At 41.9% G+C, this 19,705-nt stretch overlaps 1 protein-coding gene across 2 annotated transcripts in view; it reads left to right on the plus strand.

Annotated features, from left to right (window-relative positions):
• STON1 (stonin 1) overlaps positions 1 to 19,705 on the plus strand; it is a 56,142-nt gene that overhangs the window by 21,898 nt on the left and 14,539 nt on the right. The window contains exon 2 of one of the 2 annotated variants that reach the window (XM_005212542.4): positions 17,040 to 19,007. In XM_005212542.4, the coding sequence (XP_005212599.2) occupies positions 17,087 to 19,007 (1,921 nt within the window). In that variant the 5' untranslated portion in view covers positions 17,040 to 17,086. 2 annotated transcript variants of the gene reach the window in all.

The following is a 19,705-nucleotide window of genomic DNA, read 5'->3' on the forward strand; positions in this document are numbered from 1 at the left end:
GTAAATCCATTCGTTCACAGCCACTTATACATTTCTGATCATACTTCGCTCAAAGTGCAAAATTCTTCATTTAGCCTTTAATGGCCTTTATAATGTGCTAAGATTCATGAATATTTTGCATGTACTCCCTGTGGACTTAGAGACACAAATACTATTTTTGTGTGTGATATCTGCATTTGAGACTAAGAGCAAGGGTAATTGGTGATGATCTATGCTTGGTTTGTAAATAGGACCTTACTAAATGATTTTTAAAAATCTCTCCCTATTCTTAGAATTGCTTAAGTTTTGTATATTTATACACATGTACATTTAAGGAATTCCTGGCAGTTGCGAGACTTGAAGCAAACATACTTTGCCCTCTGTCAGTCAGTTCTTCCTGCCTCTGTATTCCCACTGATGTGGGCGTTGCCAGGTGAGCTTCGTGGTCAGTAACGGCCTCAGAGTAGCCATGGATAAACCAAAATACATTTGATTGGAGAACAAACACAGCCCTGTTCACCTCTGAGGTCATCTCCATGGCTTGTGCCCCAGTTTGGGTGGCCAGAGAGGAGACCTGCCATAGTAATGATCAGGGTGTGTATAACTGGATTTTCTGTCTGCGTAGTGGAGTGAATGCAGTCAGGCAGGAGAAATTCTCTTATGCTGGTGTCAGCTGGTGTGGGACCCAAATACACAGACACGTGGGCAGATGGGTATGATCACCGCTGTCTGATCTGCCACCCCACATCTCTGCCTAAGCAGATGCCCCCTCCGAGGGAAGCCTCTTGACCCTGAGCTAAGACTTTCTTCTCTGAACCTCCTGGTCTGCGTTAGTGCAGGAGGATGAACAGATGCTGCCTGTTACTTGAAGTGGCTTTCTCTGGTCTTTCCTTCCAGGTTATAAGCACCTTAGTGTTGCTGAACCCAAGTTTATGTGCCCAATGCACAGTGAAGCCAAATAAACCGAAACATTAGAATTTGGAATGGAGAAAGGTTTATTGAAAGGGCCATACAACGAGAACAGGGTGGCTCATGCTCTAAAGGCCTGAACGCCCTGATGGGTTTCAGGGAAGCATTTTTAAGTTGCAAGCTGAGGGGAGGAAGTCATAAGACATGTGATCAGCTCTTACACAATTCTCTCTTTGGTGGATGGGGTGAAGTATTAGGACAGTTCACAGGGGTTCCCATTATCAATCCTCAGGCTCTATAGGGGCTCTCTGGGGACCATGTACTCATGGTCATCAAGTAATTACTTCTTCCATTTGGTAGGGGTTTTAGCATCTGTAAAACAACTCAGGAAGTGTGCATCAGGTACTTCAGGGAGGAACTAGAGATTCTGTGACTGCCATATGAATGATTTACTGTTTAAAATGTTACTGGTTCTCCTGGCCCAACTGCTACATTCATCAGTACATATTCATGTTTTCTCAGTCATTAATTCTTGAACCAGTCTTTTGTGACTCTGGGGAGGTCTGGGAGAGTACAGCCTTTGTATAGACAAGAGACAGAGAACATGGTGGGGTGGTCCGTTGTGAGGAGTCACCACAGGTTACATTAGGAGCAGCAGTCTGTAGTCATAACAGCCTCTACGTATGTTTTTCCCCCATGCACCTACCGTTTTAGAGATGTTACTTTATTTAGTATGTGCAAGAACCCTGTCTTGGTTTGTCCCACCTGCCATAACAGAATACTATACAACTGGGTGGCACCAACAACAGAAAGGTATTTCCCAGAGTTCCAGAGGTTGGAAGTCAAAGGTCATGGGGTCTGCAGGTTGGGTTTCGTCTGAGGCTCCTCTCCTTGGCTTGTGGATGGTTACTGTCTGTGTCCTCACATGACTTTTTCTTTGTGTGTTTGAATCTCTGGTGTCATGTATCCTAATCTTTCCTTTGAAAAAATCTTTAAAAAATGTTGTTTGTTTACTTTTAGCTGTGCTGGATCTTCCTTCCTGTGCATGGGCTTTCTCTAGTTTCAGTGATCAGGGGTTACTCTGCAGTTGTGGTACGTGGGCTTCTTGTTGCAGTGGCCTCTTTCATTTCAGAACAGGGGCACTAGGTCACGTGGGCTCAGTAGTTGTGGCTCACAGGGTAAATTGCCCCAGGGCGTGTGGAATCTTCCTGGGCCAGTGATGGGACTGTGTCCCCTGCATTGGCAGGCAGTTTCCCAACCGCTGGATCACCTATCTGGGTAGTCCACGTCCTAATCTTTTCTTTAAAGGACACCATTCAGATTGCCCCAGGGTTTAACCCTAACTTTAACTTAGTCACCTTTGTAAAGGCCCTGTCTCCAAATACAGTCACATTTGGAGGTCCTGGGGTTTAGGAATGAATTTGGGGTGGATGCAGTTTAGCCCCTGCTGCTGCCAAGTCGCTTCAGTTGTGTCCGACTCTGTGCGACCCCAGAGATGGCAGCCCACCAGGCTCCTCTGTCCCTGGGATTCTCCAGGCAAGAACACTGGGGTGGGTTGCCATTTCCTTCTCCAATGCATGAAAGTGAAAAGTGAAAGTGAAGTCGCACAGTCGTGTCCAACTCATAGCGACCCCATGGACTGCAGCCTACCAGGCTCGTCCGTCCATGGGATTCTCCAGGCAAGAGTACTGGAGTGGGGTGCCATTGCCTTCTCCGACCTAAAGGTTAACTGTTATTATCCCTGTTTTAGACCTAGGGGAGCTGATGATCAATGTCACTGAGGCTCGAGGTCACACAGAAGTCAGTGGCAGGACTGGGATTTACAATCTCTCTTAACTACTAAACCTTTCTTTCCCAACCAGATGACCAGGGACTCAGGTCTTAACCTGTGGTATGCAGGGTGCTTCTCCCAGGATCCAGCACTCAGAAGGCCCATTAACCTCTTAGCTGAATGAATGATCAGGGGATGTGTGGGACGAGAATTTGTACCAGAACATTTGGCAGATGCTCCCCAAAGCCCAGCATCCAAGGATCAAGATCCTGCATCAGTTTTGGTAGATGATGGTTCTTTACTTCTCATAAAGATGATTCCAGTCTGAATGCAGTGAGATGAATGTGGGGGTAGGAGTCACATTTAAAAGCATTAAACAGCCTTTCTGGGCAATATAGCTCCTGCCTCCTTTCAAACCACTAAAAAAGCAATTACATGGTAATTAAGATAAATTACTTGACCAAGTTTCATAGTAAAGTGATTGACTTTGGGTTTTCCACCACTAAATACTGAATTCCAGAGAGAGATCCTTTTTGTAGCTCTTTAAACTTCCAGGACTTTCTGCTTATCTTCAGGAGGTCCACTGAGCCTGCAGGGAAGAGGGGAAGGAGGAGATTTGCATGTTTAAGATGTGTGATCTGAGCCAGGCCCCTTGCAGCTAACTTTAGCCCACATCTTTTTCAGAACTCAGAATCCAAATCCAGGAGGGGCCATCTAATAACCATGGGGTCCCACACCCAGCCCTGCCCTGGTGGCCCTATGAAGATAATACCCTTGCTCATAAGCCTGGCTCTTCCCACTGGGGGACCCACAGCCATATAAATACCAGAAGGCAGCCCTGAAAGCAGGCCTTGTTTACAGGCCCTCAGAGGCTCGAGGGCTCACTTGTCTGCCGCCTCCCCATGGCCAGGGGTGGGCTGGATTTTTCCGAGAGTGGGAGGCCTTGGGCCTTTTTGTGTTCCTGAGCCCAGAAGGTAGGTAGGGTATGAAGAGGCAGGCTGCCAGGAATCAGTCCACGAGGGAAACAACACAGCCCGCAGAAACCCAGGAACTGAGATGGGGAAGGTGGTCAAGATAGAGCCCAGCCTCTGCCCATGGGCCCCCAGCACTCATGCTCCCTTTGCTTCCTAACTGGCAGCCTGGCCTCAGCCCTACCCGGTCACCCTGGACCTAATCACAGAGATTGTCTGTCTCTATTATACTGCCTCCTGCAGCCCTTCAAGGGTCCCATGAAGACACACTTTCTGCCTTGGGGGTCCCTGCACCTCCTGCTTTTTTGCCTTTTGGGTGCATCTTCCTTTTTCCTTTTATTTTTTTCTTCCAATAAGGTGACCCAGTACTCAGCCTCGGGCACCCCGGGGCCTCTCTCTTTCTCTCCTGCGTTCAGCTCTCGTCTATCCAAGAAAGACCCTTAAATCTACATGTCTGGTCCCCTGTTTTCTCTCCAGGAACTGTCCGGGTTTCTAGCTCCTTGCTAGGTGTTTCCTTTTGGATCTGCCTCAGGCCTCACCAATGTGTGCAACTCAGCTCCTCTTCTGGCCTCTCCTGTGTCTCTACTTCTTGATGTCAGACTTCCCCATTCCCCTGTTTTCTAGGTCACATTTGGTGTCCAAGTCCTGTCAAGTATTCTTTTAAAATATCCCTTTATTGCCCTCCTGTTTTTTTTTTTTTTTTTAAAGTTAGATCTATATTTATTGAACTAGAGGAATGTCTGTTTTTGTTTTTTTTTTTTTTTTACTGTACTGCACATCTTGTGGGATCTTGGTTTCCAAACCAGGGATCGAACCTAGGCCTTGGACAGTAAAAGCAGAGTCTTAACCAACTGCCAGGGAATTTCCCACAATATTGCTACTAAGCAGATATTTTAAAAAGCAAGCATGTATAGTATGGTTCTAAAATGAAACTTCCATATGTGTATATATATGTGTGTTTATATGTGTATGAACATGGAAACAGTGTGGAAAGATACGTATTGTGCTTTTCACTGAATTACAATAGTGGAGTGAAAATAAATGGAAAAGAATTAACTTTTCTTTATGCATTTTTGTATTGTTTTATTTTTTGAACTGAGTGTATATCACTGTTATTTATTTTTCTTTGCTGTTATAGTTTATTGAAAGATATTGAATATAGTTCCCTATGCTATAAAGTAGAACCTTGTTTATTTTATATATAGTAGTTTGTATCTACTGCTCTCAAACTCCTAATTTGTCCCTTTCCCCCCCATTCTCCCTTTGATAACTCTAAGTTTGTTTTCTATGTCTAAGTTTATTTCTGTTTTGTAAATAAATCCGTGTCATTTTTTAGCTTATACATATAAGTGACGTCATATGATATCTGTCTTTGACTTCGCTTGGTATGATAGTGTCTGGGTCCCTCCCTGTTGCTGCAAGTGGCATATCATTTCTTTTTTTGGGCTGAGTAGTATTGGATTGTGTGTATGTACCATATCTTTATCTATTTATCTGCCAGTAGATACTTAGGTTGCTTCGATGTCTTGGCTGTTGTAAATCTCTCTCTCTTATCCCGATTCCTGCTCTGGTAGACAGTGTGATGTAGTAGAAAGAGCAGGAGATTTAGAGCCCAACACAGGGTTCAGTTCTGACAGCACTGTTTTCCAGATGTGCCACCTCAGGCAGACCCCGAACTGAAGCCCCTGATTCACTGTCCATAAGGTAGACATATGTGGGAGAGTAGATACCCTGCTCACCACACTCAGCTCACTGGCCTCAGTACAGGGCAGGATTTCTCATCCTCGGTGCTATTGCTACGTTGGGCTGGATAATTCTTTGCTTTGGGGCTGTCCTGTGCATTAGAGGATCTGTGAACAGCGTCTTCTCACTAAATGACAGCAGCCCCTGCCCATTCCCTAGTTATAAAGACCGAAGATGTCTTCAGAAAATGCCACATGTGCCTTGGAAAACTAAATCCCTGTAGTTGAGAACCACTTGTACAGAGTGACTGAGTCTTGGGTTGTGGGTCCCAGGTTTTTAGGTTTTAACCTTACAACCACCATCCACATGTAGAAAGGGAGCCAGCATGGATAATATTGAAAGACACAGATACATATTGCTGCAGTTTAATATTTTACAAATGGTATTTCCTGTCACACAGCTGAACTAAATGCCGCATGTGTTTGTGATTAAGTATTATGGGCTGCAGAACATACGTACTAGTAATATATTCAATACATGCAGTGGACACCTTTCCTGTGACTTAAGCTGAGAGTGTAAACACTTCCATAGAAAATTCTTTTAAGAACAGAATTTAATTCTGTTAAATTCTTTCTTAAACACTTTTAAAGAGATTCTTCACAGATGCATTTTGCACCCTGGGCTGTCCCTGATTTTGGCTTTGTTTCTGGGATGTAAATCCCCAATGCAAAGAGAGTAACTAGATTGCAGACCTCCAGCCACACAAAACAAGAGGGAGACTGTTTTATTTCAAACACAGCTCCAGCCTGGTTCCATTATTGCAGTTGGGGAGTCAGACATTGTGGAGAATGAAAGAATTCCTTATTTGGGAGGCAGCCAATGAAACCACACAGAAATTGACATGAAGACATTCTTTCTCTTGATTATGCAGCATTGCTGTAGAGCAAAGAAGTCACTGGCATAAAGGACTAGATTCAACCTCCTGCAGAGGCGAGGGCATTGCTTAGGGTCCTGATGTGTTCATGGGGCTTGAGTAGGAGTCAGCCGGACTAGGACAGCTTGGGCGGGGCTGAGCGCAGGAGGCTACTGCTAGGTGCTGGGGTCGCTTCCCTGAGCTCTGCTGGGTACCTCTTCAGCACCTGGCAGAGACAGAGAAGCCAGACCCTAGAGATAGTCCTGGAGGGTGGTGGCCTTCACAGGTGACCCACTGACATTCGACAGAGGGTACAGCTGCATACCCCCTGGAGTGCTGATTCAATAACCAAGTGCCGCTAATCTGGTTTTGTTTGACCATCTGCAGTGAAAGGTAGAAGTTTGTATTTACACTTGACTTCAATAGTTTCTGAAGAAAAGCAAAGGAAAACAGGCAAGAACACAGAAGTAGACCCTTGAGACTAGAGGGGTTGGGGCTGGCATGAGAGGAGGGATGAATGCGGGGACTTAGTGAACCAAGATGGTCACCAGAGGAGAGGGTGGACCTCAGTGTACGTGTTGGGCAGCAAGTCTGAACAGTCTGCATCACCAAGAGTGGGATGTCCAGTTGAGGCAGTCAGAAAGGGACCAGAAGTAGAGCAGAGTGAGTTGTGAAAGCTGCTCTCAGATTTGACCCAAATTGCTCCTCAGCTGTTTTTGTCTAGAACAGCTGTTTCAGAGTTTGTCTTTCCCACAGCCTGATGTCCCGGGGCAGTCACTTGGGATGCACTTTGTGGAGAAACAGGCTCTTCTCAGGTGAGAACAGCATCCTTCAGGTCAGAGAGTTCCAGGCTCCAGGAAGTGGTAGCTCCTGACCTAGAACTTTCTCCTTAGTGAAGGGGGACAGGGTGACACTGGCAAGTCCTTGGATCTCTGGGCTGGTGGATGCTATCAGGCATAGACTTTGGAATCAGACAGCCCAGGTCACAGTTCAGGTCTGCCTCTTCCTGGCTGGGTGACTTTCGGCAAGTAGCTTAACCTCTCTGAGGCTTGTTTTCCTTTTCTAAAAAAACGGTAATATTATATATATACATGTATAATTTTGTGGTGGTTTAGTCGCTAAGTCCGGAGAAGGCAATGGCACCCCACCCCAGTACTCTTGCCTGGAAAATCCCATGGACAGAGGAGCCTGGTAGGCTGCAGTCCATGGGGTCGCTAAGAGTCGGGCACGACTGAGCGACTTCACTTCACTTTTCACTTTCATGCATTGGAGAAGGAAATGGCAACCCACTCCAGTGTTCTTGCCTGGAGAATCCCAGGGACGGAGGAGCTTGGTGGGTTGCCGTCTATGGGGTCGCATAGAGTTGGACACGACTGAAGCGACTTAGCAGCAGCAGCCCCAGCAGTCGCTAAGTCATGTGTGACTCTTCGCAACCCCTTGGACTCTAGCCCACCAGGCTCCTCTATCCATGGAATTCTCCAGGCAAGAATACTATAGTGGGTTACCATTTTCTTCTCCAGGGGATCTTCCTGACTCAGAGATTGAACCTGTGTCTCCTTCATTGCAAGCAGATTCTGCACTGCTGAGCCACCAGGGAATCCCATATACATTTGTATTATATTATTATATCAACTCCTCATGGTGTTCAAGGATTAAATAAGATTATTTACATACAGTCCTTAGGAGATCATGAGACCAAGGAGACTTACTAGGTACTTGATAAATGTTTTTGGTGCAGTTAATTGAACAGAATACCTCCCATTTCTGCCTAACTCTAAATTCAGTGTTTCTTTGAACTGGGGAGGGCATTGTAGAGATTTACTTTATGGATCTCCGTAATACTTTTATAAGAATTCCAGTATGACTTCTTAATTTTTATTTTTTTTAGCTGAAGTATTGTTGATTTACAATATTGTGTTAGCTTCAGGAATATAGCAAAGTAATGCAATTACACATATATGTGTATATATCTCTATATATTTTCGATTCTTTTCTATTATAGTTTTTTACAAGATACTGAATATAGTTCCCTGTGCTATACAGTAAATTCTTTTCTACTATTTGTTCTATTTTAATATGTTGGTGTGCATCTGTTAATCCCATACTCCCAGTTTCTCCCTCCCTCACCCTTTCGTAACTCTAAGTTTGTTTTCTGTATCTGTGAGTCTGTTTCTGTTTTGTAAATAAGTTCATTTGTATTACTTTTTAAGAGATGTGATAGCATATAACATTTGTCTTTCTCCTGGTATAATTTCTTTGGTGGAAGAAGGGGTTGGGTACGAGAATTATATGTAAATACAGCTTTTTTCATTTTTGTTGTGGCCTGAGGCCCTCCTTTGCTGACCTAACACTTATCATGGTGCTGGTAATTAATAATTTTAGGGCTTCCCTAGACATTTTGAGAGCTTGTTAAATGCCTGGTACAGCCAAGGGAGTGTGCTAGGTTTCTGAGTCCACCTGCCCCATGTGTTGAGGTAAGAGGTTGAAAACCACTGTCCTACCTACAATCTTGCTGTTCCCAGCGTGAGTAAGCATGTGCATTGGCTTTTAATTTGTTCTTAAGTTCACTGGACTCTGATGCTGCTTTGAAAATAAGCAGCTGAAAAGAATAGTCTTAATAGTTCCCTAATAAAGAGGAAGCAAACATGCTCCCCTGGAAACCTTTAAACCTCAGAGACTGACTGCTAGAAATTTTCACCATGATGCATTTTCCTTTTCTATCTGTGCCTCGTTTGGAGTCTTGGTGTCTTACCCTGTTTGCTGAAGTTTGGTTGGAATTGTCTTCTAGGAATTTCAGGATAATCCAGATTGACTGAAAAACAGATCTCTGAAAGGATCAGGGCGTGTGGGGTGGGATGGAATGCTGAGGAGAAAGCCAGGCAGTCAAACCAGGGGAATCTTTGCTTCAGAGGAAGGCAGCTGGGACTTGGTGCACAGAGTCCTGGATTCCCAGCTCTCCACTAACCAGATCTTGACTTTGGAGAAGGCTCTCCAATGCTTTGGTCATCTTGGGATTGTTGTAAAGTTTAAATGAGATGTTGTACCATTTTTCTACTAGAAGGATAGGAATAGAGACTCAGAGTAGATATGTGGGCATGGTGGGAAGGGGAGAGTGGGATGAATCAGGAGAGTAGGGTTGACATATATACACTACCATGTGTGAAATAGATAGCTAGTGGGAAGCTATAGTGCAGGGAGCTCAGCTTGGTGCTCTATGATGACCTAGAGGGTAGAGGGGCGGGATAGGAGGGGGATTCAGGAGGGAGGGAATATATGTATAGCTGATTCACATATTTACGTGTAGCTGTATACTTTGTTGTACAGCAGAACTAACACAACTTTGTAAAGCAGTTACTTTTTGTTGTTCAGTTGCTCAGTCATGTCCGACTCTTTGCAACCCCACGGACTGCAGCATACCAGGCTTCCCTCTCCTTCCCTGAGATGCTGAGATGTTGCTCTTAAAAGGGCTCTGGAGTGGTAGAACTTGGACCCTCTGGGAGACATAGATTTAGATCCTATTCCATTTGCAAGTCAGGAAGAAAAATACTGAGGTTAAATAGGTGTTATTGCTTGAATACTTTTGGATTCCAATGCCTTGAATCCAAGGCATTGGATGGGGAGAAGTTGCAGATGATTAAAAGAAGATACATTCTAGATCTCTCCACTCTGAGCTTTCTCATCCCTCCCTGGGCCTTGGACAGCGCTGTGGACAAGATGTGGCCCCCTTTCCCTGCTGGTAGTGGGGATGGGTCAGGAGAGAAGGTAAGTGCTGGATGGAATTCAGGTTAGTTGTTGACTTTAGCAAAACTGCCTGGGGTGGAGAACTAGAACTTTGTCACTAAAATAGAAAGATGAGGTCATATAGAGAGGAAAAGGGCAAAAGGTAGAAAGGACGGATAAGGAAGGGTGTGGAGGGATACAGAAGAGGAGAAAGAGGAGCAGGTGGGAAGCAAACCTGTCCTGGACCACAGGGAGCCAGAACCTCAGAGCCCATCTGAGTGCTCTTTTCAACAGGGATGAAAGGTTGGGTTCCTGTTGGGCACAATTCTGTTTGGTTGAATTAAACTTAAATTATATTCGCTGTGTTCCTCCTTGTGGAATAGTCCTACAGAGGGCTAAGAGAGCACTTTGCAAAGATTTTGCCTTCAAGGTAGATTTTTTGGCAAGGTGTGCTTTTAAGAAGTTCAAGGGTCACTTAAAAAGTAATGAGACTGATTTCTTTATTTAGCTTATGGAAGTCACTCCCCCCCGCCACCCCCTGCCATAATAAGCAAAAACTCTGATGAAACCAGTATCACCTTCAATTTGTGGAAGCTCCCAATGGAAAATGAATGAAGTAAAATGTTTGGTGTAGGTTAGAAATAGAGTTCAGTCTGAAGCTGAGCTATTTTTTCCCTTGGTGTTCTCTTTTTATTTATTTCTAATAAACCCAACTAAAGCAAATATTTACCCAAACTCTCACCCTATATGAAGAATTATTTTGGCTGGATTCCTTCTGAAGAACATTGGATGGGATGGATCAAGAGATATTGTTGCCGATATCCTCCGTCTGAGCCTCCTGGCTGCATCCCATGGAAACACTGCTGTTCGTGCTTCGGAGGGAAAGTGCTTTATGGCAACTTTAGCCCAAGGCCAGTGACAATGAATGCTCTCCAGAGAGAGCCAGCTGGCCTGGCTGCTGCTGCTCCGGGTGTTTCTGTGCCCTTGAGAATGTGTAGATTTAGCAAATGACAACACTGAGCGGGCCTGTCCCCAGTGGAGCCCCTGGCCCTTCCTCTCTTTGTGTTGGCTCTTTTCCAAGCTTGAATGATCGCATTGGTTGAGCCTTCATTATCCACAAGGAGAGATGAGGAAGCAGACTGCACAAGGAGAAAAATGTGCCTTTCTCATGGGCTTTGCTCCAACAGATTTTGATATTTTTCATATCAGAGTTTTATTTTCTGTCAGTTTGGAAGTTTGGTCAAAAATCCCAGTGGTAACACACCTTCTGCTTAAAAAAAAATTTAGTTGGATGTCAACCACCATAGCATTATTGTAGAGTTGGAAATGACCTCATAGATTATTCTTCTCTAATCACTGAATGTCTGGAGTGGCTTAACACACAAGTTTGTGAGTGGCAGAGCAGTGACCAGCATTTGGGTACTCAGCCCCTAGTTCCATGCTGGGGCCTATATGCCTCTCTCCTCTGATACCATTAGAATACTTTGAATAATTTTTGCTGTACTAGATCAGGATGAGGTGACCCGTGTTCAAATTCTGATTCTTTCTAAGCTTAGGCATATAGAAATGATCACACTAAAGCTTCTACACGAATGTTCATAGCAGGATTATTTATAATAGCCAAAAAATAGAAGCAAACCAAATGTCCCTCAACCGATAAGTGGATAAACAAAATGTGGGATATTCTCATGATGAACTATTACTCAGCTACAAAAAGGAATGAAGTTCTGAAACATGCCATGACATGGATGAACTTTGAATGAAAACATTATGCAGAGTGAAAGAAGCCAGACACAAAAGGCCACATGCTGTAGATTCTATTGAGACGAAATGTCCAGACTGGGCAAATTCATAGGAAAAGAAAGTAGATTGCCAGGGCCTGGGGGAGGAGGGGAATGGGGAGTGATTGCTCATAGTTTATTTTTAAATTGATAAGAATGCTCTGGAATTAGAGCATTCATTCAACTCTGGATATCGCTGAATGAAACATCAGTAAATTGTCATTTTGTGTATGTGAATTATATGTCAATAAGTCTATTATTAAAAAAAAAGAATCCTAGTTCTGTCTCTTACCAGTTGGGTGACTTCAGGCAATGAGTCTAAATCCAAGCAATCTCAACTATGAAATGGGAATAATGATGTATACCTCCCAAGGTTATTTTGATAAATGAGACTGTGAAGTTGAAAGTGCTGTAAACTATAAACCTTTGGAGCTGTCAGTGGGTTATAGTTCATTATAAATTGGGTTTTTATATTCTCCTGTATTTTCTACAGCACTGACAAGGTCTAACTACATAGTAGTCATTCAGATAAAGACTTTTTGAATTCAAAGGTGTTGCAGTTTTTAAAATCATAGTTAAAAACTTAACAAATTAACACTTAAAATCTTTTATCAAAAATCTAAGTGTACAGTGCAGTATTGTTAACTATTGCACGTTGTTGGACAACAGATCTCTATAACGTGTTCATCTTGAATGACTAAAATTCTGTACCCATTGAGCAGAAACACCCCTTTTTCCTCTCCCTGGTGCCCCAGGTAACCGCCATTCTCCTTCCTGTTACTAACTGAGATGCCTCACATAAGTGGAATCATACAATGTTTGTATTTTTGTGATTGGCCTATTTCACTCAACACTATATCCTTAAGGCTCATCCATGTCAGCATGTGTCTGAATTTCCTTCTTCTTAAGGCTGAATAATATTCCACTGTAAGTATATACCACACTTTTAAAATCCATTCATCAGATGATGGACATTTAGGTTGTTATCACCTCTATTGTGAATATGCTGTAATGAATGTGGGAGTGCATGAACCTGAGGGCCCATTTCCAATTCTTTTGAATAAATACACAGAAGTAAGATTGCTGGATCATATGGTAGTTTTGTTTTTTTTTTTTTTTTTTTTAATTTTGAGAACTTCTGTTTTGCATTTTACAATCCACCAGAAATGCACAGGGGTTCTAACTTCTCCACATCCTTGCCAACATTTGTTGTTTTTTGTGTGTTTAGTGTGTGGGTTTTTGTCATCTGTTATTTTTCTTTGTTTGGTAATGGCCATCCTACCAAGTGTAAGGTGATCTTATTGTGGCTTTGATTTGCCTCTCCCTGGCTATTTAGTGATGTTGGGTACCTTTTATATACCTGTTGTCCATTTATATATCTTGTTTGAAGAAGTATCTATTGAAGTATGTTGCCCGTTTTTAAATTGGATTACTAGTTTGTTTTTTGCTATCAAGTTGGAGGAGTTCCTTACATGTTTTGGATATTAAACTCCTCATCACATGTAAGATTGCAAATATTTTCTCCCATTCCATATATTAACCTTTTCGCTCTGTTGATTATTTGTTTTGTTGTACAGAAGCTTTTTAGTTTGATGTGGTCTTACTTGTCTTTTTTCACTTTTATTTTCTTTTTGGTGTCATACGCAAGAAATCATTACCGAGACCAATGTCATGAGGCTTTTTCCCTATATTTTCTTCCAGGAGTTTTATAGCTTCAGGGACTTGTGTTTAGGTCTTTAATTCGTTTTTAGTTGATTTCCTATATGGTGTAGAATAAGGGTCCAACAAGGAGCTTTATTTTTGCTTGGACGAGGATCAATTCCTTTCCTATGGATATCCAGTTTTCCCCACACAATTTGTTGAAGAGACAGTTCTTTTCCCATTGTATTATCTTGGCACCCTTAAAGAGGATCATTTGACCATATATGTATCAGTTTACTTGGGAGCTTTAGATTCTGTTCTGTTGGTCTGTTGGTTTTTATACCAGTACCATATTGCTTTGATTACCGAAGCTTTGTATATGTTTTGATGTCAGGAGGTGTGGAGCCTTCAACTTTGTTTATCTTTCTCAAGATTGTTTTGGCTATTCAAAGGCCTTTGAGATTCCATAAAAACTTTATGATTGCTTTTTTTTTTTTTTTAATTTCTGCAAAAAAGGTCATTGGGATTTTGCATTAAATCCATAGGTCACTTGGGTGGTATGGACATCTTAACAATATTAATTAAATCTTCCAATCTGTGAACATAGGGTGTCTTTCTATTTATTTGAGTCTCTTTAGTTTCTTTCTGCAATAATGCTTTGTGGATTTCAGTGTACAAGTCTTTTGCCTCTTTAGTTAAGTTTATTCCTAAAGTTTTTTTGTGCTGTTGTAAATGAAATTATTTTTATCAGTTTTATTTTGGGGTTGTTAATTGTTTGTGTATGGAAATGCAGCTGATTTTGTATGTTGCTCTTGTATCCTGCAACTTTGCTGAATTCATTTATTCTAAGTTTGTGTGTGTATGTGTGTGAATGTAATCTTTAGAGTTTTCTACATGTAAGATCATAACATCTAAAAACAGACACAGTGTATCTCTTTGCTTTCTGATTTGGATGCCTTTTATTTCTTTTTCTTGCCTGATTGCTCTGGTTAGGAGTTCTAGTACTGTGTTGAATAGAAGTGGTAAGAGTGGACATTCTTGCTTTGTTTCTAACATTAGAGGAAAAACTTTTAGTTTTTTCCCATTGAATATATTAGTCGTGGGCTTTTCATTTGTGGCCTTTATTGTGTTGAGGTAATTTCCTTCAACTCCTAGTTTATTATGTGATTTCTTATTATGAAAAGATATTGAGTTTTGTAAAATGTTTTTTCTGCATCTACTGAGATGATCATATGATATTCATTCTTTGTTCTGTTAATATGGTATATCATATTGATTGATTTTCATTTGTTGAACTATTCTTGCATCCCAGGGATAAATCCCACTTGATAATGGTGTATGATCCTTTTAACCTGCTATTTAATTTGATTTGCTAGTATTTTGTTGAGGATTTTTTTGGCTTCTAGTTTTCTTATAGTATCTTTGGCTTTGGTATAAGAATAATGCTGGCCTCATAAAGTGATTTTGGAAGTCTTCCCTCATCTTCAGTTTTTGGAAGAGTTTGAGAAGGGTTGCTGCTAATTCTTTAAATGGTAGAATTCTTAAGAGAAGCCATGTGTGTCTGAGCTTTACTTTTGGGAGAAGGTTTTGACTACTGTTTCAATTCCATACTAATTATAGGCTGTTCATATTTTCTATTTCTTTATGATTCAGTCTTAGTAGATGAATGTTTCTAGGAATTTACCCATTTCTTCTAGGTTATCCACTTTGTTGGCATGAGATGGCTGGATGGCATCACCGACTCGATGGACGTGAGTCTGAGTGAACTCCGGTAGTTGGTGATGGACAGGGAGGCCTGGCGTGCTGCGATTCATGGGGTCGCAAAGAGTCGGACACGACTGAGCGACTGAACTGGACTGAACTGAACTGAATTGCTCATAGTAGTAGTCCCTTACAGGGACTTCCCAGGTGGCACAGCGGTAAAGACTGCCTACCAGTGCAGGAGATGCAAGAGACCCAGATTCAGTCCCTGGGTCCGTGAGATCTCCTGGAGTAGGAAATGGCAACCCATTCCAGTATTCTTGCCTGGAAAATTACGTGGACAGGGGAGCCTGGTGGGCTACAGTCCATGGGATTGCAGAGTGGGACACGACTGAGCACACACACACAGTCCCTTATAATAAGTTTTTATTTCTGTGATGTCTCCTCTTGGATTGATTAACTATTAAAAAAAATTATTTTTGGAGTATAGTTGATTAACATTGTTGTGTTAGTTTCAGATGTACAGCAAAGTAATTCAGTTATACGTGTATTTATTCTTTTTCCTCTTTGATTTCTGATTTGATTATTTTCTCTTTTTTTCTCAGTCTAGTTAAAAGTTTGTCAACGTTGATCTTTTCAAAAATATCAGCACTTGGTTCATTGATTTTTAAAACTTTTTTGTTCCCTGTTTCATTTATTTCTGCTCTAACATTTATTCTTTCCTTTCTTCTGCTAACTTTGGGCTTAGTTTGTTTTCTCATCCAGTTTCTTGAGATATAACATGTTATTTATTTGAGATTTTTCTTCTTTTTAATCCCTGGAGAAGAGAATGGCTACCCACTCCAGTATTCTTGCCTGGAGAATTCCATGAACAGAGGAGCCTGGTGGAGTACAGTTCATGGGGTCACAAAGAGTCAGATAAAACTGAGCAGCTATTACTTTCACTTTTCTTTTTTAATGCAAGTGTTTATCATTGTAAACTCCCCTCTTAGTACTGCTTTTGCTGCATCCCATAAGTTTTGGTATGTTGTATTTTCATTTGTCTTATCTTATTTTCTAATTTCCTTTTCAGTTTCTTCTTTGACTCCTTGATTGTTCAAAGTGTATCGCTTAATTTCTGCTTGCTTGTGAATTTTCCAGTTTTTTTTTTTTTCCAGTTTCATTCTGTTGTGATTGGAAAAGATAATTGATATGGTTTCAATCTTTTTAAATTTGTTGGGCTTTTTTTGTAAACTAACTGATCTATCCTGAAGAATGTTATGTGTGTGTCTGAGAAGAATGTGTATTCTAATGCTATTATGTGGAATATTTTGTATATATAGCTGTCAGGTTCATTTGGTCTACAGTGTTGTTCAAGTCCTCTATGTCTTTACTGAAGCAACGCAGCAGCAGCAGCAGCAGCAGCAGCAGCATGTCTTTATTGATCTTCTATCTGGTTGTTCTATCCATTATTGAAATGGAAGTATTGAAATCTGTTACTATTATTGTGTTGCTGTCTTTTTCTCCCTTCAGTTTTTTAATGTTTGCTTCATATATTTGGGTGTGTTGTTGTTGGGTTTATATGTACTTGTAATATCTTCCTGGTGAGCTGACCTTTTTTTCATTATATAATGCCCTTTTTTGGCTTTTGTGACAGGTTTTGACCTGAAGTCTATTTTGCCCTATTAGTATGGCCACCCCTGCTCTCTTTTGGTTTCTGTTTCCATAGAATATCTTTTTCCATCTTTTCACTTTCAGCCTGTGTATTTTTTAAATCTAAAGTGGGTCTCTTATAAACCATGTACATTTAGATCTTGTTTTTTTTTAATCCATTCAGCCATCAAACTGTACTGTTTCAAGCATTTCTTTAAACTCAGTTAATCTATAAATCTGGATATTTTAAAATCCAAGTATTTCTCAGAATGAAGACCTCTAGTAACTCGAATTTTTTCCCCCTCATTTTATATTATTTTCTCTTTCTCCTTTAACAGAGACAACATATCTGATTCATTGGCAAGACCACAGTCTGATCCCAAAGATGTGTTCCACGAACCCAGGCAACTGGGTCACATTTGATGATGACCCCACTTTTCAGTCTTCTCAAAAGTCAAAGAATTTCCCTCTGGAGAATCAAGGCATTTGTCGGCCAAATGGACTTAAACTGAACCTTTCTGGCGCTAAGGAATTTCCCAGTGGATCTTCCTCTACCAGCAGCACCCCTCTCTCCTCTCCCATCATAGACTTTTACTTCAGTCCAGGACCTCCAAGTAACTCTCCTCTTTCTACACCTACCAAAGACTTCCCAGGTTTTCCTGGCATCCCCAAAGCAGGGACTCATGTGCTTTATCCTATTCCAGAATCATCTTCAAACAGTCCACTTACAACAGCAACAGGTTCTTCCTCATTGGCTACTAAGCCAACCTGTTTCTCCCAAGCTTCCTTACCCAGCGACCACTCATGTATACATCCAGCCTCCAAAGTGGGTCTTGCAGATGAAATGAGCCCTCACCAGGCTGAAGGGTTCCAAAGTGATACTCCCCAATTTCAGTATTTTCGGGAGGACTGTGCCTTTTCAAGTCCGTTTTGGAAAGATGAAGGCAGTGCTTCCCAGCTCACCTTTGACCCTCCAGGAAGCAGAAAGATCTTCCCATCAAGAGACAAAGAGGTGCCTGTGGATCAAAAAGGCTTAAATCAATGTTCACTCAACTACATCTGTGAGAAGCTTGAATATCTCCAATCAGCTGAGAACCAAGACTCATTTGGAAATTTGTCTATGCAGTGTCTGTATGCTGAAGACCCTGCCTCTTCCTTTGTCCCCCACATGCTCTTCAGGAGTCAGCCAAAAGCTGGATGGTCTTTCATGATGAGAATTCCAGAGAAGAAGAACATGATGTCTTCCCGTCAGTGGGGGCCAATTTTTCTAAAAGTCTTACCTGGAGGAATTTTACAAATGTATTATGAGAAGGGGTTAGAAAAACCATTTAAAGAGTTACAGCTCGATCCATACTGCAGGCTTTCTGAACCCAAAGTTGAGAACTTTAGTATGGCAGGAAAAATCCATACTGTGAAGATTGAACATGTGTCTTACACAGAAAAAAGGAAATATCATTCTAAGACAGAAGTAGTTCATGAACCAGACATAGAACAAATGCTGAAGTTGGGGTCCACAGAGTACCATGACTTCCTTGACTTTCTGACCACTGTGGAGGAGGAGCTGATAAGGCTGCCAGCTGTTTCAAAACCAAAGAAAAACTATGAGGAGCAAGAAATTTTCCTGGAAATTGTGGACAATTTTTGGGGTAAAATCACTAAAGAAGAAGGAAAATTGGTTGAAAGCGCTGTGATAACTCAAATCTCTTGCCTCTGCTTTGTGAATGGCAACACTGAATGCTTTTTAACCTTGAATGACCATGAGCTACAGAAGCGAAATGAACGCTATTTTGAGAAAGATCCAGAAAAGAAGGGGATTGATATGCTTGACTATCATTTTCATAAGTGTGTGAAAGCACAAGAATTTGAGCAATCAAGAATCATTAAGTTTGTACCTCTGGATGCCTGCAGGTTTGAGCTGATGCGTTTCAAAACTTCGCACAGCGGGGAAGATCTTCCCTTTTCCCTGAAGTCGGTAGTGGTTGTCCAGGGGGCGTATGTGGAGCTTCAGGCCTTTGTCAACATGGCCCCGTTGGTCCAGAGACCATCCCATGCCGGTTCCTGGAGGTCCTGTGACAACATAATGATACACTTTCCTGTCCCGTCTCAGTGGATCAAGGCCCTCTGGACCATGAACCTCCAGAGGCAGAAGTCCCTGAAAGCCAAAATGAACCGCCGGGCGTGTCTGGGGAGTTTACACGAACTTGAATCTGAACCTGTCATACAGGTCACGGTGGGGTCTGCAAAATATGAGAGTGCCTACCGGGCTGTGGTATGGAAGATAGACCGGCTTCCTGATAAAAATTCAAGTAAATATTCAACACACTAAGCTGATTTTCATACGAAATCTCTTAAATGTTTTCACCCTTCTCCTTGGGTTGAAACCAGACTGAGGCAGATGATGTCAGTTAGCTAAGGCCATGCTTATTACATCAGTGCATCAGTGGGTGGGAGATGGAACATTTAGTCAAACAACTGACTTATTTTGTCCCTTTATACCTATTTCTACCAGATAAGTTTAACTGAATTTTTTTTTTTTTAATAGCATAAGAACTACCATCTGAAGCTAGGATTTTATTATGGATAGTGATACTGAGGGAAAATTTCTAGTTGGATCTCTTCACATCAACCTCAGATATTAAAATTATTGTTCATATAGCTTAGATTCCTAATTAACCTTTTAAGATCTGTCATCCTTGAATATACCTGAACCTTTTATATTCTCAGCCAGTACCAAGACTTCCTCCTTGTTTCAAGTGATAGCTCAGTTGGTAAAGAATCCGCCTGCAAAGCAGGAGACCCCGGTTTGATTCCTGGGTCGGGAAGATCCGCTGGAGAAGGGATAGGCTAACCCACTCCAGTATTCTTTGGCTTCCCTTGTGGCTTAGGTGGTAAAGAATCCACCTGCAATGTGGGAGACCTGGGTTCGATCCCTGGGTTGGGAAGATCCCTTGGAGAAGGAAAGGCTCCCACTCTAGTATTCTGGCTTGGAGAATTCCATGGACTG

The sequence above is a fragment of the Bos taurus genome, chromosome 11 (assembly GCF_002263795.3).
Source record: "Bos taurus isolate L1 Dominette 01449 registration number 42190680 breed Hereford chromosome 11, ARS-UCD2.0, whole genome shotgun sequence".
Taxonomy (NCBI): domain Eukaryota; kingdom Metazoa; phylum Chordata; class Mammalia; order Artiodactyla; family Bovidae; genus Bos; species Bos taurus.